At 37.3% G+C, this 20,556-nt stretch overlaps 1 protein-coding gene across 1 annotated transcript in view; it reads left to right on the top strand.

Moving 5' to 3' along the window:
* Positions 1–20,556, top strand: part of LOC105676823 (interleukin-1 receptor accessory protein-like 1-B) — a 155,690-nt gene that overhangs the window by 83,863 nt on the left and 51,271 nt on the right. Inside the window, exon 2 of the mRNA XM_012375013.2 lies at positions 13,040–13,221. Coding sequence (XP_012230436.2) covers positions 13,040–13,221 — 182 coding nt within the window. The remainder of the gene's footprint in view (positions 1–13,039; positions 13,222–20,556) is intronic.

The following is a 20,556-nucleotide window of genomic DNA, read 5'->3' as shown; positions in this document are numbered from 1 at the left end:
TGTTAACATAATTCAATAACTGTTAACTGTGCGTTAAACGTGACAATAACGTTGTTGCGATAACGGAATAACGACGATGGGGTTAAAAATAGGCGTTAGCCAAACAAACATACACTTCATAAATATTAAAGTAACATTAATACTATATTTTATCAAATTTATTATTTATGCATCGAATTTATTAATACGTCAATTCAGGTTGGAAGCAATTAACTTGACGGCAAAAAAATAAGCTACAAAATTTGGGAATAAATCAACTTTAATAACGCGGAATTACGTCGTCCGAGACGATTGTGCAAATTCCGAACATAAGAATTATCCCGGCGATGATAATTTCGAGGACTTCTCGGATCCCGGTAACGATAATGGGAGGCAGATAAATCTCCGAGAGGATTGAGAGATAATGACGCGATGAGAGTTTTTTTTCCACCCCTTAATTTTCCTTGAATGCACAGGGCATATCCGGGCGAAAGTAATTGCGCGGAAGGCAAGAGGGAAGGGTCTCGAATTAGTGTATCGCGGCACGAGTAAGATCATGACGGGACGAAGGGCCAATTTCGTCGGACATGAAGGGAGAGGCCAATGATTAAATAAATTGGCCTTGTCGTGGAAATTGAATTCGAACGTCGAATTTCCGAAGCACGTTTGACTCGAATTCTTTTGTCGGCGCGAATGCTCGTTGCGCTTTGACTGCGTCAAGGATACGTGGAACTGTGAATCCGCAGAATATCGATTCGCCTTTTAACGTCCTGGCAATTAGAGATTATGATTCTTTTTTAATCTTTTAAAATTAATAATTCTTTTTGTTTTTCTTAATAATTAATTGTTTTTATTTTTTTTTTAATTTATAATTAGGGATTATAATTTTTAAAATTTTTGTAATTAACTATCTCGTTTTTTTTTTAATTACTTTTTTCTTCCATCGAGATCCCAAGTTTTTTTTATTCTTTTACTTAGCAAAAACTGAAAGAAACAAAACGATTAACTTGTTTACTTATCGAGTAAAAATAGAAAAAAGTTACATCGATTAATTACTTAAAATTTCTAGTTAAAATATGCACTTAAAAATTGAAACTTGATCTGAGATACAAAAGTTAAACGTTTAATTCGATTGTTTTCGACGATACGATTATTTGTACCGTTTGTCATCTAATTTCTTATTTGTTGTACAGTTATTCTTGATTTTTTCTTTGCTTATTTGCATATTCTTAATTAGCTCTCTGTTTGTTCGCCACTTCATTCGCATTTGTTCTCCAACTGTCGCCATTTACTTTACACTCATTTCTCACTCTTCTTCCTCATTTGTTCTTCATCCGTTCTCCACTTGTTCTCCATTTATTTTCCACTTATTCTCCATTTTTCTTTTCCATTTATTCTCCATTTGTTCTCAATTCTCCCGTGACGGTAAACGTGGTCCGCGCGTGCGGTCAAGGCTCAATACCGTTTTGTCGCGCGCGAGATCGATTTTCCGCTCTCGAAATTTCCACGAAGCCGAGCGAATAAGGATGTCAAGGCGAGACGCAAAGTTTTCCGGGAAAGTCTCCGCGCGTCAGACTCGGTTCTGAGGTAAGAGCTGCACAGTTATCCAAATAGAAATGCACGTACGCCCACGTCGCGGCATTCAAGAAGCCCGACGTCGTATACGGGGTGTTCAATGCCACAGCATTTCCTTTTCAATCAGTTTCCGGAATCAATCATTTTACGAAGATTGAACGAAAGAAGATATTGATGCTGTAATTTCTCAAGTTAAGTAATTACTAAATTTTTAACCCACAAAGAATAAAAAATATTTAAACATATTTAAAATATTCAATTTCTACGAGAATAAAAAAGAAGAATCTTGTGTAAATTATTTTTAGTATTGAGAGAAAAATTAAATGGAAATAATTCTGTCACTGACAGAGAAAGGAATCAGGTCTGAAAATGGAGCAATTATTCATCTAAATAATTTAATAAATCAGCGTACTTTCTGCCAATATTTTTCTGTTCAATCGGGATTTCCGTCGGACGTCGAGATATCGATAACCATACCGGGCATTGCCAAGCACTTACTTAAACCTACGTGGCGTCGCGGTGTCCTTTTCAATTTCCGGAATTGAGCGGCCGTCGAACTCACGTGACCTCCTCCCAACTGACCTTCCTCTCCGTCTTCTTTCTCACCCTTTCGGATGTCATTTTCCCGTTAGCAGATAACTGCTCGACGAGCGTGTTGTAGTTCGTGCCTCTCCTCGGGAAATTTTTCCGGAAGAGAACTTTTCACCGGAACTTTACCACACGGTCACGCGCGCACGGCGTCAAGTTCGCGATGAATATAAGCGCGCGCGAGGTGTCCGCGCGGGACGACCGGGCGAATGAAGAGCGAGACATAACGGACAATAAGGGGAGTAAAACCGGAAAGTGGCAAAAACAAATGGAAACCCGGAGCGAACAAACGGAAAACAAAGGTGGAATGAAGGGAGGACAAATAAAAATGGATGGCGAGCAAATGGAAAACGAGAAACAAATAGAAAACCGCGCTGCCGAAAGTTCTTTTAACTACGAATTTGCAATTTTACTTTAGTCCCGCAATTGGAGAAATAAAATCATAAGTTTACTCGTGTTGTTTCAACAACAAGTATTTACAGCATCCAAAACAAAAAATCAATATAATTTTTATCGATCTGTTATTAATTAATATATTAAATCAAAATTTATTCAACCAAATAATGCACTTAATTTTTATGCACTCTGTTCACTGTCGAGATCGAATATTGAATTTTTCTGAAAATAATTTATTTTACTCCACGAATACCGTGAGCGCGAGTGTGTTGTGCCGTAATAAGCGAGCGATAAACTCGAAGCGATCAATTCGAAGCACAACAAGCACAATCGCCAACTAATAAAGCAATATTTCCCGAAAAAAGTTGGAGAAATAAGCTCTAGTGAGTTCAGCGGACAACTTCGGAAAGGAGAAATCCTTCCCTTCTAAATCATCAACTTCGTATTTCGCTAACAACTGCGTGCTCCGAAGGATCTGTAAGAACGCTTTGAGATTTTCAGAATTTTCTTTATAGCTGTTCAAAATCATGCTTTTGTGTGTCAAAGCTCATATTTTTGCAAGCAGCGCTCGCGAAAGAAATCGATACTACAAAAAATAAAAAATACATCTCTTTACAAATCTCTACGTATAACACGTTGTTGATTAGAAACTTGCCGATCGACGTTTCGCCAAACTGTCCAAATATCACGTCGGCGCATAAATGCGGGATCGGCGAACCGTTTCGAACAGGTCATCAGTTCTCAGGGATCTCGTGTTTCCGCTCCGGTGAACTTTTCCCCGCCGTGTCGCGCAACGAGGCGCTTTCCCTCGCGCTTAATCGCGTTCGCGGAATCGAGAAAGGCGAGAGCGACCACCACCCCCGCTCGCGATAAATTCGTGCCCGGCCACGCGTGTATGCACTCCGCTCGGTATAATAAAGCAATCGATTCCCCGCCGCCACGTGGTGGGCCGCGCTCGCCTTTCCAGGTAAACCAGCCCGGCGGGCCGCGTCGACGAGTTCAGAGAAGTCCTTATGGGAAATCGATACATGCGCCCGGGATTCTTAATACGCAAATGTCGCGTCTCACGAGATATATTCGCTGACCTCGATATAATACCTGGAAATCCTCGTCTCGACTTTTGTGTACACAGGCGATTGAAAGTGTCTCATAACGTTCCACGTAAAGTTGCATCAATTTTCGACAACTCGAGACACATTGTTTGGATATGAAATTGTTATATTGTGATTCAAGAATCCGATAATTAATGTTTTAGTCTTTTAATCTTTCATTCCGTGAAAGATAGAGTTAGAGATGCCAAATTGCGTCAGTTCTGACTCACGCGAATGTCTAGACACAAATGTCAGGCACAATTCTGAGTCACAGTGCACGAAATCTATCAAAAGCGGACAGTAAGCCGTTTGGCAGCGTTGCACCTGTTTGTAGCTATTCGAAATGGAACAGTTGGTCCATGGACAACTGCGATTTAAGCTTTCACTGGCCTTTTACGGTTGTTAAATTCGATAAAATTGTTACATTAAATAACATAAATCGGAATGTTTTATTTTTAAGCTAGAGAGTACATTCTGCGTAAAAAAATATCTGTTACATATTGTTTTCTAGAAATTATAAACTTATATTCATCGAAATTTAATTTAAAAATTGAGATTTTGGAAATAGTCAAAAATTTTATGTGCTTTCGAATACGAATAGGCGTTTTTCTTCCCAAAACTAACTTTGATCCATTTAATCAATCATCTGTGACAATTTATTTGAATGTTTCTGGTTTTTATCTTCTCAGATTATATTATTATGCATTTTACGTTTATGATTTATTTTTATTTATTTAATTCTATCATTTTATTTTTCAAACATTTTACGTCTACATATTTAAAATGAAATGTAATAACTAGAAATTATTGAATGATAAAATTATTGAAAATATTTCTTTAAATCAATAATATTATTATTACTGTAAAAAAATTTAGTTATTCCTTATCGATTCTGAAAATTTTTGATTGTATGCAGCATTAGCTCGTCATTCGTATTTGGATTGAAAAATATCTTTTTTTAAATTTTTTTCAGTGGCTAATTGGCACTGATTCGATTATGCAACAATCTCTCGCTATATTTCAGATCTATTTTATACTTTTGCGCACAAAAGTTTGCAGAACTTTAATTTCAAATTCCAAGATTCCCTAAATTCTCCGAAATTTCACAAATGCAATTCTAAGCCACTGGCGGTTTGAGAGAAGAAGCGCGGCGGGGGGGAGGAAGAGGTCCTTTCTAGTGGTCATCCTGACACAGCGGGAGAATCCGAAATTAGGAAATCGTTCTATCTGTCGGTTCTACAATTCCGGAGGCAATTCCTCCCTCCGCCGCCGCTGCTGCCGCCGCTGCCATCGCCACCGCTGCTTTTCACAAGACCCGAACCAATTTCTCATTCGCTGCCGATCCGCAGCCGGACGAGACGGACAAATGGCGGTCGCCTCCGTTGGCAAGGACGAAGAGCCCGTTTGACCCCAGGCGAATTACCGTCCATCGGCCCGAGGGAGATCCGTCTCTCGATCCGGACGCTCGATCTTCCTTCCGCCGGAAGCGCAGCGCGCGGTTCTTTTATTTCCGCGATTAGGCGAGATTAATTCGCAGTGCCTGCGGGCGTCCGCGACTGGCGGGATAAAGTCCTTTTACGGATCGCCGGTCGGATCGATCCGCGCTGCTCATTAGCGCCGGTGGTTTTGCATGATAAATTTTGCCATAAAAGATAAAATCAGAAGGTCGGATCATCCTTTAATCTTTCTTTATTAAAATCTGTATTGAGAAATTTAATGTGTACAAAAAATTATTAAGAGTTAATGATTTTTATTCGTTATAATCTGTTTTTAAATTTCTTTGCAATCAATGTCTTACTAATTTTCTACTCTTACATTTTTTTATTCTTTTAGAAAAACCTTATTTTTATTCTGAGATTTGTTACTTATTCAGTTGTTATTTGATTATATAATTGTACTTTTTCAATTATTTTATACTTATGGTTTTTTTTAGACGGGATAGGTTATTTTTGTTTGCTACGTCTTTCCTTGAGCTGAGATAAGAGCGTCCATAGTTCAGTCGCATTACACGACCAGCGAGGGGTCAATATTTCTCGAGTGCCTCGCGCTCTCGGAAGATTTATGTTCCGCCGTATATAAAGCCGTAACTGGGACGTGGAGAGATTCGGCGACACTTAGTCGATGCGCGGGGACGTTAAATATGGAAGCGGGCGCGCGCGGGGTCTTAATTAGCGTGCAAATCCGCCGAAATCTGGGAAGTGGCGATGCGAAATTCATGCGTTGATGACGCGTCCGCTTCTTGTTTCCCTAATAAAAGTAAGTCTGACGCTGTGGAACTTCTGGCGAACGATCTATTTGCGCCAGTTTGAACTGATCGACGAGAGATTGAACCCAATTCTAACTTTTCGTAGGCGTTTTCCCTCTCGAAACTAACTTCGTTTTATGGATCTGTGAAGTTAGCACGACATTCTATTAATATAAAAAAAAAAAACAATTATAGTTCCAGTAATACTTTTCATAGTTCTACAGTTCCTTATAAAAATAAAAAAAAAAGTTCCGTAATTTTTATATCAAAAATGAAAAAATGTCGTGCTAACTTCGCGAATCTAACACGACATTTTTTATTTTTTGTATAAAAATTACGGAACTTTTTTTTTTATTTTTATAAGGAACTGTAGAACTATGTGCTACTGGAACTGTAGTTGTTTTTTTTTATATTAATAGAATGTCGTGCTAACTTTACAGATCCTCGTTTCATTTATTAGTCATCTCACTGCATGTGTATGAAGTTAGCCCCCGGTTGAGGTGCAAACGAAATTCAAAGCGGTACAAACCGGTACAAACGATTCTCTTTCGAACCCCGTTGGCCGCGTTTCGATATCTTAAAAAATAGCCGAGTTGCCGTATTTACGTATTGTTAAAAATTGCAAAATTCGGTACTTCCGGTCCGGTTGAGGTGCAAACGAAATTCAAAGCGGTACAAACCGGTACAAACGATTCTCTTTCGAACCCCGTTGGCCGCGTTTCGATATATTAAAAAATAGCCGATTTGCCGTAATTACGTAATGTCCAAAATTTTTCGATTTTCTCGTTTTTCTCAAAATCCAAATTTGTTAGGAATTTTTTTCAAACAGTACAATGTTCGGTACAACTAGTACAATGTAGTACAGTCGAGAAAAAATCATTTTTTGAAAAGTGTGGGACCACTCAAAAAATTCAAAAATTTCGATTTTTTGGAAATCCGCGCGTGATTTCAAAAAATTAACTATGGTACAATTTGGTACAAAACTAGTACAATGCAGTACAATTTTGATTATTTTAATTTTATTAAAGTGTGGGGCTAACTTCATACACATTCTCACTGCTTGTTCTACTATCTTTAATTTTTACTTTAAGTTATACTTATTTTTATGTGAATTTCTATATCTTTTTTGATTTTGCATTTATTTAATTATTACTTTTTTTCAATTTTTTATACCTACACATTCAAAACAAAATGGTAATAATTAGAAATATTTTTGAATTAATGATTATTATAAAAAAATTAATTATATTTAATTGATTCCGAAAATCATTTTTAATTGTACGTAATATTTAATTCGCTATTTTTGCGTTTGGAAATTTTTTTGAATATTTTTTGTCCGACATTGATCGTCACTGATTCGATTATCCATTTATCTCTCGATATATTTGAGATCCATTTTGTCAAATTATATCTTTCTTTATTTTGAAGAAAAATAGTCTTTTTGACGGACTTTTCTTCCCTGAACTATTTTCTTTTAGAAATAGTCTCTCTTGAGATGTAACTGATTTTTCTATTATTCAATTACTTGTTAGTATGTCTGACATTTTTTTCGCCAGAACATCTTTTTTTATTTCTCTTCACAGAAAATTTCTCCTCGAAGGTTTTAGTGTATCAGTTTTCTGGAGATATTTTCATCAACTGAATGACGTAATTCAATGAAGACTTTAATTATTCTTGAGACATGTTACATTTATAATTTCCTTTATTTCCATAATTAATATTTAACCCATTAAGATATTTTCTTACCTCTCGAATCTAACTGCGACTGATTTATTTAATTTCTTATTTTATATTTATATTTCTGACGTTTCCTGACGCTTATTCTTGTAATGAATTTAATTTAGCGAACGAACTAATTAATAATGAAGATATACTTCCCTTTTGATTACTTCCTTTTTATAGTAAACTGTGACTGATTCAATTAAATTGCCAATTGCCCCTTAAGTCTATTTCGACGAACTACATTTTTTCTTGATTCCTAGAATAAGTCAATCCTCTCAGAGAGAGAGAACTACTTCCTTTCGGGTTATTTGACTCACGATCCGTGACTGATTCGATTAACCCTTAAACTGGTGACGCGGAAAAAGCCGACACAATTGACGACTTTGGGGTTTCTCAGACCATGCGCTTCCCTTTCAGATTCTTTCCCAACGGCTCTTTTGAGCATAATTATTTTTCAGTCGATGAATTAAATCTTTACTATGCGAAAAAATTAGAAAAATATTATTTTGACCGAAAAAATCATATCTTTAATGATTAACTTAAATGTCCGAACATTGGAACGTTCGCCTTATCTGAAAATAGACAAAAATTTGGAAAAGAAATCACTGAAATTATTGAAGTTAGCATATCTTCGATTATTTATTTTCTATTGTTTGCGCGTGTAAGAGAATCGCGGAACGAAATTTAAGCTGCGGAACTTGAGAAGCTCTTCTCATCTCGTTAAAGATTAACTCGTCAATTATCTTCCATCTAAAAGAGGGAGGAGACTATAAGTACTTTCAAAAATTATTCACGATCGCATTTGCAGAGACTCGGCTCACGTCGCGTTTACGAATCGGGAATGACTTCGGCCATCGGCGCTTGCTCGTTTCGCGAATGCCGTTTGTATCGGCGCGGCGTCCGTCGGTTAATTTATGTAATCCGCAATTTGCGATTTTGCGCTCCGCGCCGCCTAACACGGTCGGACTGAGTGCACGCTCGGGCCGGATTAATGAGCCGCGGCGTTTATACGATATTCGCCGCGCGACGGGAATCTATGAATTATACGTCACGTTCAGAATCGCCTCGCCTTGTTAAAATAACCGCGCGCCTTCGTTGCGAAATTCCGCTTTGACTCTGATTATTATCGAGTTAGCGGAGTTTATCAAAAATAGATTTCGGCGAAACGCGAGCTATTCGTTCCAAGCGGCCAGTTTATTAACGCGATTTTACGTAATGCGATGAATTTTTGTCGATTTGTTCGTCGCAATTCTACGCGTAATTGCGACTCACGAGTGTAAACTGTCGTAAAGTCCGTTTTACGTTCTCGCGGCGAAAAAAAAAAAAAAAAAACAGCAGCGGACTCAGCTCGGCTGAGGTGTAAATAAACAATCGAGCGCGACTGTGGACTCTCTTTTTTTCCCCGAGAGGACAAAGGATAACAGCCAATTATTTGTAACAATAATTCAGTCGGCGAAAAAGTTCTGCGTTTGTTTTGCGAATATAATGTCGAGCGGATGGAACGCCGTTGTGTTTCGCCGACGGAATTTTCGCGCGACGGGAATAACGAGCAATTATTCCGCAAACGGGTGCGCGTCGCCGGGGTCTAATAGTAACGCGAATCTAATAGACGGTAATTTTTTCAGGCTAAAACGTGGACGGTAATTTCTTTTCGGATTAAAATGTGGGCGTGATATACGTTTGCGGTGCGCGATTGTTGAAACTAAAGCGAAATGTGATATAGTTTGATGGGTCTTTATATATATACATCCATTATTTCGACTAATTGTAGTACGAAATCTGAGATCTATGTGCAATATCAGAGATAATATTTCAAGACGAGAGGTAACATTCAGTTGAATTAATATTAAACATGATATTTTAAGAGCGAAATATAATACGCAAATGTGCACTTGTAAGAATGAGCCGAGAATCCATTATATAAATCGGAATTTATAAACTTGTCGCAAATTTAATTACTATTTAATTAACTCTCACGTCTGTCGCTGTTTGATTTAATTAATTTTCAATTCTGTTACTCCTTGTTTACTTTTTTGTTTTTTAAATTAAGTTTCGCTAATATTTTTATTTATTATTTTGAAGCTTATCTCGTTATGCCTATTCATTATGAATAGCCCATATGATTTATTAATTAATGTAGCAAACGCTTTCCGAATGCGCCAGGGTAACCGGCGATTATTTAACAAATGTGCCAGAATAAAATTCTCGTTAATTACGCGAGCCGATCGTGTTTCAAGCTATTAAGGACAGTCAGTGATCCCTGAACATTTTCAGAATGCGCCCCATATTGGAAATGCGGTTTAACAACCGAATATAATGCGCGATCCGATAACAGTACGCCATGCGCTCGAACGCAATAATAATTAAACGGTCATTTTTGCAAATTGCCCGCTGCAAATTATGATCGAGCGCCTCAATTGTTCCTATATATTCAGAAAAACTCATTTTCCGTTATCAAATGCTCTTTCCTATCCATATTGATTCATTCAATGTAAGAGCCGTTTATTTTCGAAGATATAATTTTAAAAATATTAAATATTAAGAAGACATTTAATTTGAAATATCAACGTTAATATTAAGTTACTCGGAAATTGCGAATTTAAAATTTAAAGAGTTTAAAATAATTTATATTTCTAAATCTTTAAATCTGAAGATTTAGAGTTCAAACATTAACGCAGATTCTAACGTTCCAATTTCTAAGATTTTATAGTTCAAGAATAAAGAAATCTATGATTTAAAAATTTAGTAATCGATTTACAATCTTTTCTTGTTAAGTTCATAAATTAAAATAAGAAATTTGTATGTCTAAACTTCTAATTTTAAGATTATTTATTTGTGATCTAAAGACGCAATGATTTACAGTTTATTAAATTTTTTAATTTGCATTAAAATATAAATATAAAGAACGTACAAATTTTATTAGAATTCGAATTTCAGATATGTAATTTTTTTTTCATCATTATTATAAGTTTTTCTCGTGCATCTTTTAGTTTAAAAACTTCAGTATTTCGAGATGTTTGCACTTCAGTTTGTTCCACAAAGCTTAAGACTCCTCTACCTTTTCCTGCTTTCCTGCCGTCTTTCGGTTTTCGCGTCACCGAAGTCTCGCGCGAGACTTCTGAACTTTCGGTGTCCTCGAATGTTTCGGTGCTTTTATTAGTTTTCGAAAGTTCGCTGTGTAACGGAATCCTCGTTAGAATCTGAACCAGTTCGAAATTATCCTGGCGAAAAGCGACAAGCGGTCGCGAGCACAAGTGGACGGGAAGGAAAGGAGAAGGGAAGTACTCTTTATTAAAAATTCTTATTCAAACTACGTCCGTAACAGAGATCGTAAAAGAAGTCCTGCCGATGCAGGAAGTGCTTTAATAAAGGAATTCTTAATGGCAATGGCTAGATTGCCGATCGTCATATCGTTCCCTTCGACGACTCGTCCTCGCGTTCGGCTTATTAAAAATCTTTTATTTACGACGTCACGATGGCGGGCGGATCGCGAAGATTGCTGTCTGTGAAAGTTTCATGAATATGATGGATCGAGAATTTCCTTCGTGCGAAGATGAAGAAAACTTGTCGTATAGTGTCCTTAGCAAGGACATATATTCTTAGTGAAAACTATTCTGCTGTCGGAATCAATCATTATAAAAAAACACAGCGTGCAAAAATTCAACGACGAATAATATAAATATTTAAGTAGACGCGTTAGAATCCAAGGGTTAAAAAAAATTTGAGGATCTAAGAATTTAAGATTTGAAACGCGAAGCACTGGCGACCTGAGGATCCAAAAGTCCGATTAAGATTTTTGTCAACAATTCAGAGTCCGAGGACCGGAAAAAAATGCAGTATTGCAATTCGACAAATTAATAATCCAAAGTGCAAAAATCCAAGATTCAAGGATCTGAAAGTCCGCGAATTCGAGATGCGAGATTTATTGTCCGACGTCCAAAGTTCGAGATTGTTCAGATTAATGATAGAGACCGTATCAGCTTAGAAATGTAGACTGCAATATTCAAGGATTCAATCGAGCAAAGATTTAAAAATGCGAGAAAGTCAAGTGCTCAGTCTGCAACAAGATAACGAGGAAAATCCTCGTTTACAGATCGAAGAATTATAGGATAAAAAAGATTCTTTCCGCGTGAAAGTGCATTTGGAAGGAGCGAGGATAGAGACTTCCGAGGATCCGAGTTCGCAGCCTGAGCTTCGCAGGACCCGCGCGCGATGTCTCTTTGATCCTCGCCAGCGAAACGAAACGAAAGTGGATTTGCGTAGTGCACTAGAGATTGAATTACGCGAAGAGGCTTTCTTTCCCTCTCGCGGGAATGCCGTCGAGTCCTTGATCCTTACCCGAAGGACGAGAAAAAGGCTTGCTCTCGTAACAGGATCGTTCAACGCGGAGCGAGCTTGGGAAAAGAATTAGAGATCGCACTGAAAATGTAATCCTCGCGAAAATTGGAGACGCAAATCGAGAAAAGTTATTCAGAATTACTTGCTGCAAAGCGAAATAGGAATTGCTGTGATGGCAATAATAATTGTACAATGATACAATTATCTTGAGAGTATTCTTAGATTCTCTTTTACAGATATTTATTAGATATTTCTTTATATTATATATTTTATATATACAATTTATTATTATATATGCCATATCAGTATGCAGAAATTATTATTCTATGCTAATAATTATTGTATTACATTATACGGTAATTATACTATTCCCATTCCTAATAAATATTTCACGTCACGGTCATACTGTTACCGGTATGACGATATTACTAATGCAATGGTATTAACGGGCGGGCGACCGCGGTAACAACGATAAATTAACAGAGTTATTGCGACGGCAATATAGTCCCGGACGATTTATTTTCGCCAACGGTTCAATGCTCCTGATTCCTCCTCCTTTCGAGTGTTTGTCGAGTGAGGTGCGCGCCCGCTCGTTTCTTCCTCGACTTTTATCTTTACGGCGGAACGAATGCTCTCAAGAACAACCATCGATATTCCCGTCCCGGAAATATCGAGCTCGCTCTTGAGCGCGACGTGCTTCAAGACGATCGGCGGCCACCCCCGCGTGATAATTTATCGTTCCGCGAGAAATATCTCCTGTCGCTTCTTTTTTTTTTTCTTCATCATTTTCGAAATCTTCACCCGACAAAGTCGCTTCTTATTTTCTACATCAAAATATTGCAAAAAGGGAAAATAAAAAATATGATTTTTAATATCAAGAAACATTGTTTTTTTTTATATTAAATTATATTTTTATATTTGTTTATAATTATCTTTATATTTGTTTTCGCAGATACATTTTAATTGATCGGGGTACATTTTTTATTTATATGCGTTTTCGGGTTTTTATCGTTTTTCTTAATGTTCTTCTTAACATTTTTCTTGAGAATAACGCAGAAAACCCCATTTAAGCATTTCTAATATATTTACGTCGCTTCTGTTGCAGGTACAAGGATAACAGGGCTTACCCCTGGCCGGGCGGAGAGAGCAATTTTATCCTGTATCCCGAGAGCGCGAATCAAACGATCTACACACAGGAGATGAGAGCCTCGGATGCGGGACGATACTCCTGTCAAGCGCGTAACGACACAACCACTCTGGAGGGTGACATCACTCTCGCTGTGATCGGTAAGTACCGATATTCCCGGATAAAGTTGATGGGATTCATCCATCAGCGTATATTAAAAGCACGGAAGATGCCCCGCCGTGTCTCCGATGTTTAATAAAAGAATGTCTCGTGTAACGATGATGCACGGTAATGGCGAGTAATAATAATAATAACGTCGCGATGAGAAGTCTCTCTCTTATTTATGAGCATGATCGGAATATTCTAATGTATACAAAAGTATCCTCTTACCACCGCGTGATTTACACAATTTAATGAAACACAATATGCAACTCGGTATTTTGATTAAAAATAGAGTACATTTGTTCAAGACAATTTCTTCCTCCAACAATTTTTTTTTTTTATTATTTTGCGAAGCGTAAAGTTTTTTTTATTGAACTCAATTTGATTTGTATGATAAAAATTTTTATATCAAACCGTCACGAAGTCTTCGTATTGTTTATCTAAAAAATCTGCGCGCTTTATTAAGTTTCGCGGAGCCTCAAAAGATATTTTCGATAACACGACTATCTCTGAAAGAAGTAATCAAAATTTTTTTAAACGTTTGCGATAACCGGAAACAGAGAAAAAAGAAACTTGTCAATCAAAAAGCTACGTGTGTTCGATTTGATCCGCTTGCTATCGCTGCACTGGAAATAAAAGCACGAAACTCGAATGATTTCACGAAAGGTCCGCCTTTGAAACTTCCATTCAAAATAAAAGGTAGGCTTTTAAGGGGGGGGGGGGGATGTTCGATCGGGAACGAATTGTCGCAAAAAGCGACAAAACGTCAATCGCCATAGCTGACAAAACGATATTCGTTTCCGATATCTCTGTCGGAGATTCGTCATGATACTGTCACGCGTCGAGAATATCCGGTACAACGTAATACCAATTCGGGAAGCAAGATTCCTTCTATCCTTATCAGATTTTTCAGTATACAAATGTTTTTATCGCTCTCGACAATATTTTATTAAAAAACTATTTTATACCGTGAAAAATATTTTCAGAGGGTTAACAATTACACATTTCATTTTTAATATACGTAAGTAATCAATATACATAAGCAATATTTATTCAATTAACCGGTTTTGCTCCATTTTTCTGTTCTTTAAGTCTATTTTCGTTGAATGTATGCAAAATATATATAACATGCAGCGAGCGACAGTATTTCTTAGGATAATAAGCTAGATAAAAGATAACATGAGCCAGAAATAAGATACAGAAGAGTGGGTTTTCAAACACGATAGCTTCTTCGCGTCGCGAAAAATATCGTCGCTCCTCTTATCGGCACGGAGGGCCGATAGAACTCCTCGCGAATATCGTCTTCGCGGATGCGTTCATCCGCTCGCCGTGTGAAAGAACAGAGCCAATGGTGTATCTCAAATGTCCGTTGCGAGCGTATCGACCCGGAATTTCAATTAAAGCTACGCTGCTGCGCTGTCGGATCTGATCAGTTCCAGAGCAGTCAGCCGTTTTTCCGACTGATGCCGAGCTTTCGGTCCCGCTGGATGGGAAAAAAGCGGGACGGAAAGCGCTTGTTGTAGTGTTGCGCGATTCACCTCGATGGATTTTTATGACATCGGACCGACGTTTCCCAACCGGAGACGTGAATCGTATTCCTGGCCGGCCGTCATCAAATTTTCGAAACCCGATAGAAAAATTGGAAAATCGGGAATCGTTCGCCATATAGGCTGTCCCCAAAATAATCGAATATTATTTAAAATTTTTTTATGAATATAAGACCATTTTCTTAGCAAAAATATCAAGAAAATATTTAGTTGAACGGTTGAAGAAAATGGACTTTTGGTAAACTAAATTTCTAATTTTAGCTGATTGTATAATAAATTTATTGAACTTAATTAACTGATATTGTAAAGCTTATCATTCAGTATTTCTTAGTCTCGCTTGTTCAATGTTTCCGTATTTATGTATTTTTAAATGCTATAAATTACGTGATATAAAAATATAAATGTTGCATCAATCTAAGCAATGATACATTTTTTATTAAATATAAAAAACAAATATTCATTATCGACATATTTTTCATGACGAAAATAAATCAATTTTGTGTCAATAGTGTAAATATAAATTTCATTTTTTGTAGTGATACGTAGATTTATCTGATCTATTTGCATTATTACGTCTTCAACAATACGTACGTAAAAATATATTTGTGTAAAGGATGATAAATGCGAAATCGCTCTAGTTTTGTCGCTTCCGTAAAACAAGGAAAATGAAATTCTGCCGAGCAACGTAATCACGGGAAATCGTTATGGTAGCGTATTGAGATTCAGTCGGGCCTCGTCGTTTCGGAAAATTCGTCGGGGCGCCTTTTCCGGCGATGAGGGCAAATCGTCGAGTTAATATTCATCGGAGGAGCGACCGCGCTTCCGATCGCCTACTCTCCTCTAAAACCCTCGATTTAGCGCGCATTCGTGCACTGCCGCCGTTCTACCTTGCCCATCGATATAACCAACTTCCAGTTCGCTTAGCAATTCGCCGAAAGTCGTCCCGGAGAATTCCGACTCGGTAACGTTTAACCTTATCCGCACACGTTAAACGCCTCTTCTCGCCGCAATCAATCCTTTATCTTCTCGCTTTATCCGGTTGTGAAATAAATGTCTGTCGTGGTTGAAAATTTAAATGAAAAATAATTTCATAAGAATCAGCTGCTTGCTAAATTGAAAAAAAAAAACTTTAAGCATTTAGCATTAAAATATTTTCTTTATTATAATAGAAACGCGTTAATCAGTGTATTAATTACTTGGTGTCTTTCAATGATCTTTGACAAAATAGGGAGAAATTGGAAATAAAAATGAAAAGAAAACCGTAATAATAAATAATATTTATTATAATAAGTTATGATAAATAATAAGTAAATTGTATAAAATATGAGTTTTCTTTCGGACATCACAAGAGACACATAGGATAAGCGATTCATTACTGTAGCTTTAAATCCGCAACTATTGGAATCTTCGCTTTAATTAGCTTATCGTATAAGTTCCCGCTTGGCACAGTTGTCCGATTTCAGCTGATGTTTCAGCTGAAGATTCTCTAAATTGCTGATTTTCACACGAGGAAATCCGGGAGTTGGATTTTGCTGTGAGTTACTCGATTGCTCCACGCGATAAGACTTCCGAGATAAGATGCGAAAGGTTTCGCGTTAATCGCACCGAACTAGATACTGCATTAGCATTTTTCTCAATGCGCAATTTATCGAAAGACAGTTTTCTCACGTTGCGACGTCTTCTAAGTGGCGTTCGATCTCGTCGCTGTCTGTTGTCTTTAGTCCGGCGTTAGCAGTTGTGTCAATATGCACGCTTTTCGGCGCGCGAATTAGACAGTATTTATTCTTGCCCGAAAGTATCTCGGTTTTTCTGTAATTCCGTTTGTCGAGTCTCTTTCGCTCTTTCTCTCGCTTTTCTTTATTTATTTTTTTTTCTCGCGCGTAGCTTTGGACGAAGTGTGATGCGTGTCGCGTGAAATGTCTGAACTTCGGAACTAATCTTTGGGATTTAGGAAAAACTGTACCTCAAAAGAGTATAGTCATTTTTTTGCTAAAGTCTACACCAGTTCACTGTTCCTTGGAAAAGAACGATTGTGTTTTGCACAAATACATATGTATAGTATTTTCCGGCAAGAGAAAAATTTACAAAATCTTCGCGGTAAGAAGCAAGGTGTTTTTTCTCACCAAACAAAGAGTGATTTCCTCTCCGACGAGAAAGGGATATTTTTCCAGTAAAAACAAACAAATCAATTTTCAGAGTGAAAAATTGTAATTAATTTACGTGCATGTTACACGTGATTTTTATAATTTTTATAATTTTGTAAGTTATATTTTTATAAAATTAAAGATAATATCATACGCAAACACACGCGGAGCGGAGTAATCGAGGATGCATCGAATTTTATCGAGCAAAAACTTAATTGAATAACGAATATTAAAAAATATTTTTTAGTTATTGCAATTTATTCTGCGTATTTATATTCAATAAATTAAATCATGAAAGATCGACTCTAAATTTACAATTCGATATCAAAACATCTTTGATGCAGTTTGCATATTTATTTGTATTTACATGTTGCATAACTCACAGTCAGTGAATGACATTTTTATCGAATTAAACAAAAATGGTTTTTAAATCTAGAGGCTAAATTAGAGGCTAAAAAGGAATTTAACGCGAAAACATTTTTGCTGTATTTTGCTGAGGGGAAAGATGCATTTTACATATTTACTTGCATTTACATGTTGCATAACTCACAATTAGTGAATCACATTTTTATCAAATTGAAAGAAAAGCAGTTTTTCAATTTGAAATTCTCAAACGTTAAAAAGAATTCAGCGTGAAAATATTTTGCTGTATTTCTGAGGGGGGGAGCCGAGGGGAAATATCACACGAGCGAGTGTGATAATCGAGAGTGCTTCGTGGACACTTCTCGTGGCGTTAGCTGCCGGGGGGCAGATTAATGAATAAATTCCTTACACGGTCAGAGCGCGAGCGCGCGTCGAGAAAGCAATGGTCAGTACGGCCGCTTCGCGGAAAATTGCGAGCCGGGAAAATTGGCACGATCTGATCTCTTTGTCTGTCTCCCTCTCTCCCTCTCTCTCTCGCTCTCACGACGTCTGATGAGGTGCGTAGGTAGATGATTCCGCGAACCGCCAATCGAATCTCGTTCGTGGAACGTGCGCTCGCCGCGAGATGCATCGCTCTGTGTCTAGTCACCGATGATACGTCAAAGTATGCTGCACTCTAGCCTTCGCGAGAACTATCTTTGAATTATCCTCCTGGAAGTCTGCGCAGAGACTCGACGATCTTCATAATTCTGGATTCTTGTTAAAACATGAAGAAAGGAAATCCTTTAATGAGAAAATATTTGAAGGCTTTTGAAAAAATTATAAAACAATACAATTTAACAAAAGTTATTATTCTTTTAGCACATATATTTATATTCATTCAGATTTCAGAATTTATAACACTTGCATATTAAATTAAATAAACTTAAATAAAAAATTGTTCAAAGATCAAAAAATAAATATCTATGTCGAAGCACATTTCTATTTAAAATACTTTTTTTTTTTTCAAATAATGCAAATGGCCGGAATCATTTGTCAATAAGACGTCGATGACCGATGCGAAATTTTAACAACCATCCTGATCGCCTCTCATTTGCTTATCGGTTTGTTCTCGGGACGGCGTGCAGAATACGTCGGGATTATCGCCACGGCGGCTATTTTGTCTAACCTATTTTTCACGGTGGGTGCCGTTGTAAAGGCGTCGTTAAACGGCGGGAACGCGTTCGGGGAAGCTTTAATCGAGCTTCCGCGAAACAAAGGCGGGTGCATCGTCGTGTTTGACGTCTGGTGCTTCACAACCATATCAGCCATAAGTGCGGCGGATTATCGTCGTCGCGGTGCATTGTCTCTCATTACGATACCGTGCGCAGCTCAATTATAATCGTGTTTCAAAGAACTTCCAGTGCATTTTCCACCAGAGAGATTCTAAATACATAATTTATATTTCAGAGATTTAGGATCCTTAATTTTTTTTAATTTTACGTTCTTGTATATTTTTGATAAAGTACTAAAAATTTGTACGCTTTTGGCGTTATTTCTATATTTAAAAAATTTTATATTAATTTAATTTATGTATATTTTTAATATTTATGTATTTATAAAAAAAAATATTTACAAAAATGTCGAATTGTTAATTTGCTTTCTAAAAGTATTACAGTTACTTGAAATTCACATTTATTTCATTAAATTTGTTTATAACTATTAATTAGCTCGATGTACTATCGTGTTCGCCAAAAAAGTTTGCCGGCTTGCTTTCGTGCGGCTCGTATTATCACGAGCGCAACTAATTTTCGTCGACGTTTCACCACGTTGATCAATGTACAACCGGCGTGTACGCGACAAATCAAATTGTCGCAATTTCAGCGTGGACGGAATTTTTGCCGTGCCGGACGAATGCCGGCCGCGAATGCAAAACAGCGTCGACAGAGATCGACGGATTGCGGTGGCAATTTTTCGCCCCCGTGTATTTACAGTTTATTCTGAGTGCCGCGTAAATTTACCGACAGAGTTATTATTATTCCGCGAAACAGGACACGACGGCATCGTATTCTATATGATGAATTCAATTTTCCATCCTCGCCGAATTATCGCTCTCGTCCTGATGAAACGCCCTTGCGATCTCTTTGTCGTCGCCGAGATCGATTCTCCCCGTCGTCGTCATTACAAAGGCGGTCCTGCACGCGCACAGCATCCGCAAGATTATTTCTCGCGCAGTAGAATTATACTGTAAATTCGTCGCATTTCTAACGAAATAGATAGCAAAAAAGGAGAGCATGTGCTTGTGCAAATTATTTCTGCAAATTTTAGATTGATATCTTAATATCTTGAATTTTTTAAATAACATTTTATTATTGTTTTATTCTTAAATTCGAAGCTCGTTTGCACTTAAATATATAGAAACAAGAGAAATCTGGAATAAACTAGTATTATTCTATATTATTAATTAATAATTTCACTATTTACAACGAAAGAGACGCTAAAAAAAGGAACAGAGACATTCGTGGCTCTTGAAATTTTTATTTTAGATAGACATCCCTGTTTTATTGTATTTGAATCACACTATGTTACAAATTTTGATCAATTTTTTACACTTTTGCCATGAAGGGTCGTTCTTTAATAAATGGACAGTTTTTAAGGTCAGATTCATATTCAGCGCATTTACTAAAGATTACACCGATTTACTAAAGAACGATCCTTCATGATAAAAATACAAAATCTTGTAACATAATGTCATTAATTTATCACTGCTTTTTACCTGAATATTTGAAAAGATCTCGTTCACACGTAAACGAGAAATTAGATGAGTATTCTGCTCTACTAATTTCGGTGATTTGCCAATCAAAGGATTTTTTTCACTTCTATTTTGTTCAATTTTCTTCACTTTTATTTCAAACGCGAATCTCGTGAGTTTGAGTCTACCTCTATGAACGCTTTTCAAAACTCTTTCTCTGTTTGAAAATGTACAAAAAAAAAAAAAGAAGAATAGAGCGAGTATATGTGAGTACATGCACGCAACGATCTGATAGGCGGTCGCGAGCGCGCTACGCGCGGGTCGAGAGACGCTTTCATGAATTACCGGGCGCCCGCTTGCCACGCGGTAAATTACAGCGCCGGAGAATTGGGTCGATTTAATCCCTGCGTTTTGTGCGCGCGAGGTGCGCGCGTAGGTAGACGGATGGACGATGATTCCGCGAATCCGCGATCAATTCCATTCGTGGAAGCGATTGACGTTGCGCGCCCGGTGTGACGCGTGCTTAGTGATGTGCCGATGCATCCAGGA

The sequence above is a fragment of the Linepithema humile genome, chromosome 8 (assembly GCF_040581485.1).
Source record: "Linepithema humile isolate Giens D197 chromosome 8, Lhum_UNIL_v1.0, whole genome shotgun sequence".
In the NCBI taxonomy this organism is placed as follows: Eukaryota; Metazoa; Arthropoda; class Insecta; order Hymenoptera; family Formicidae; genus Linepithema; species Linepithema humile.
The sequence above is the reverse complement of the archived record's forward strand: the minus strand, read 5'-3'. Positions and strand labels throughout refer to the sequence as shown.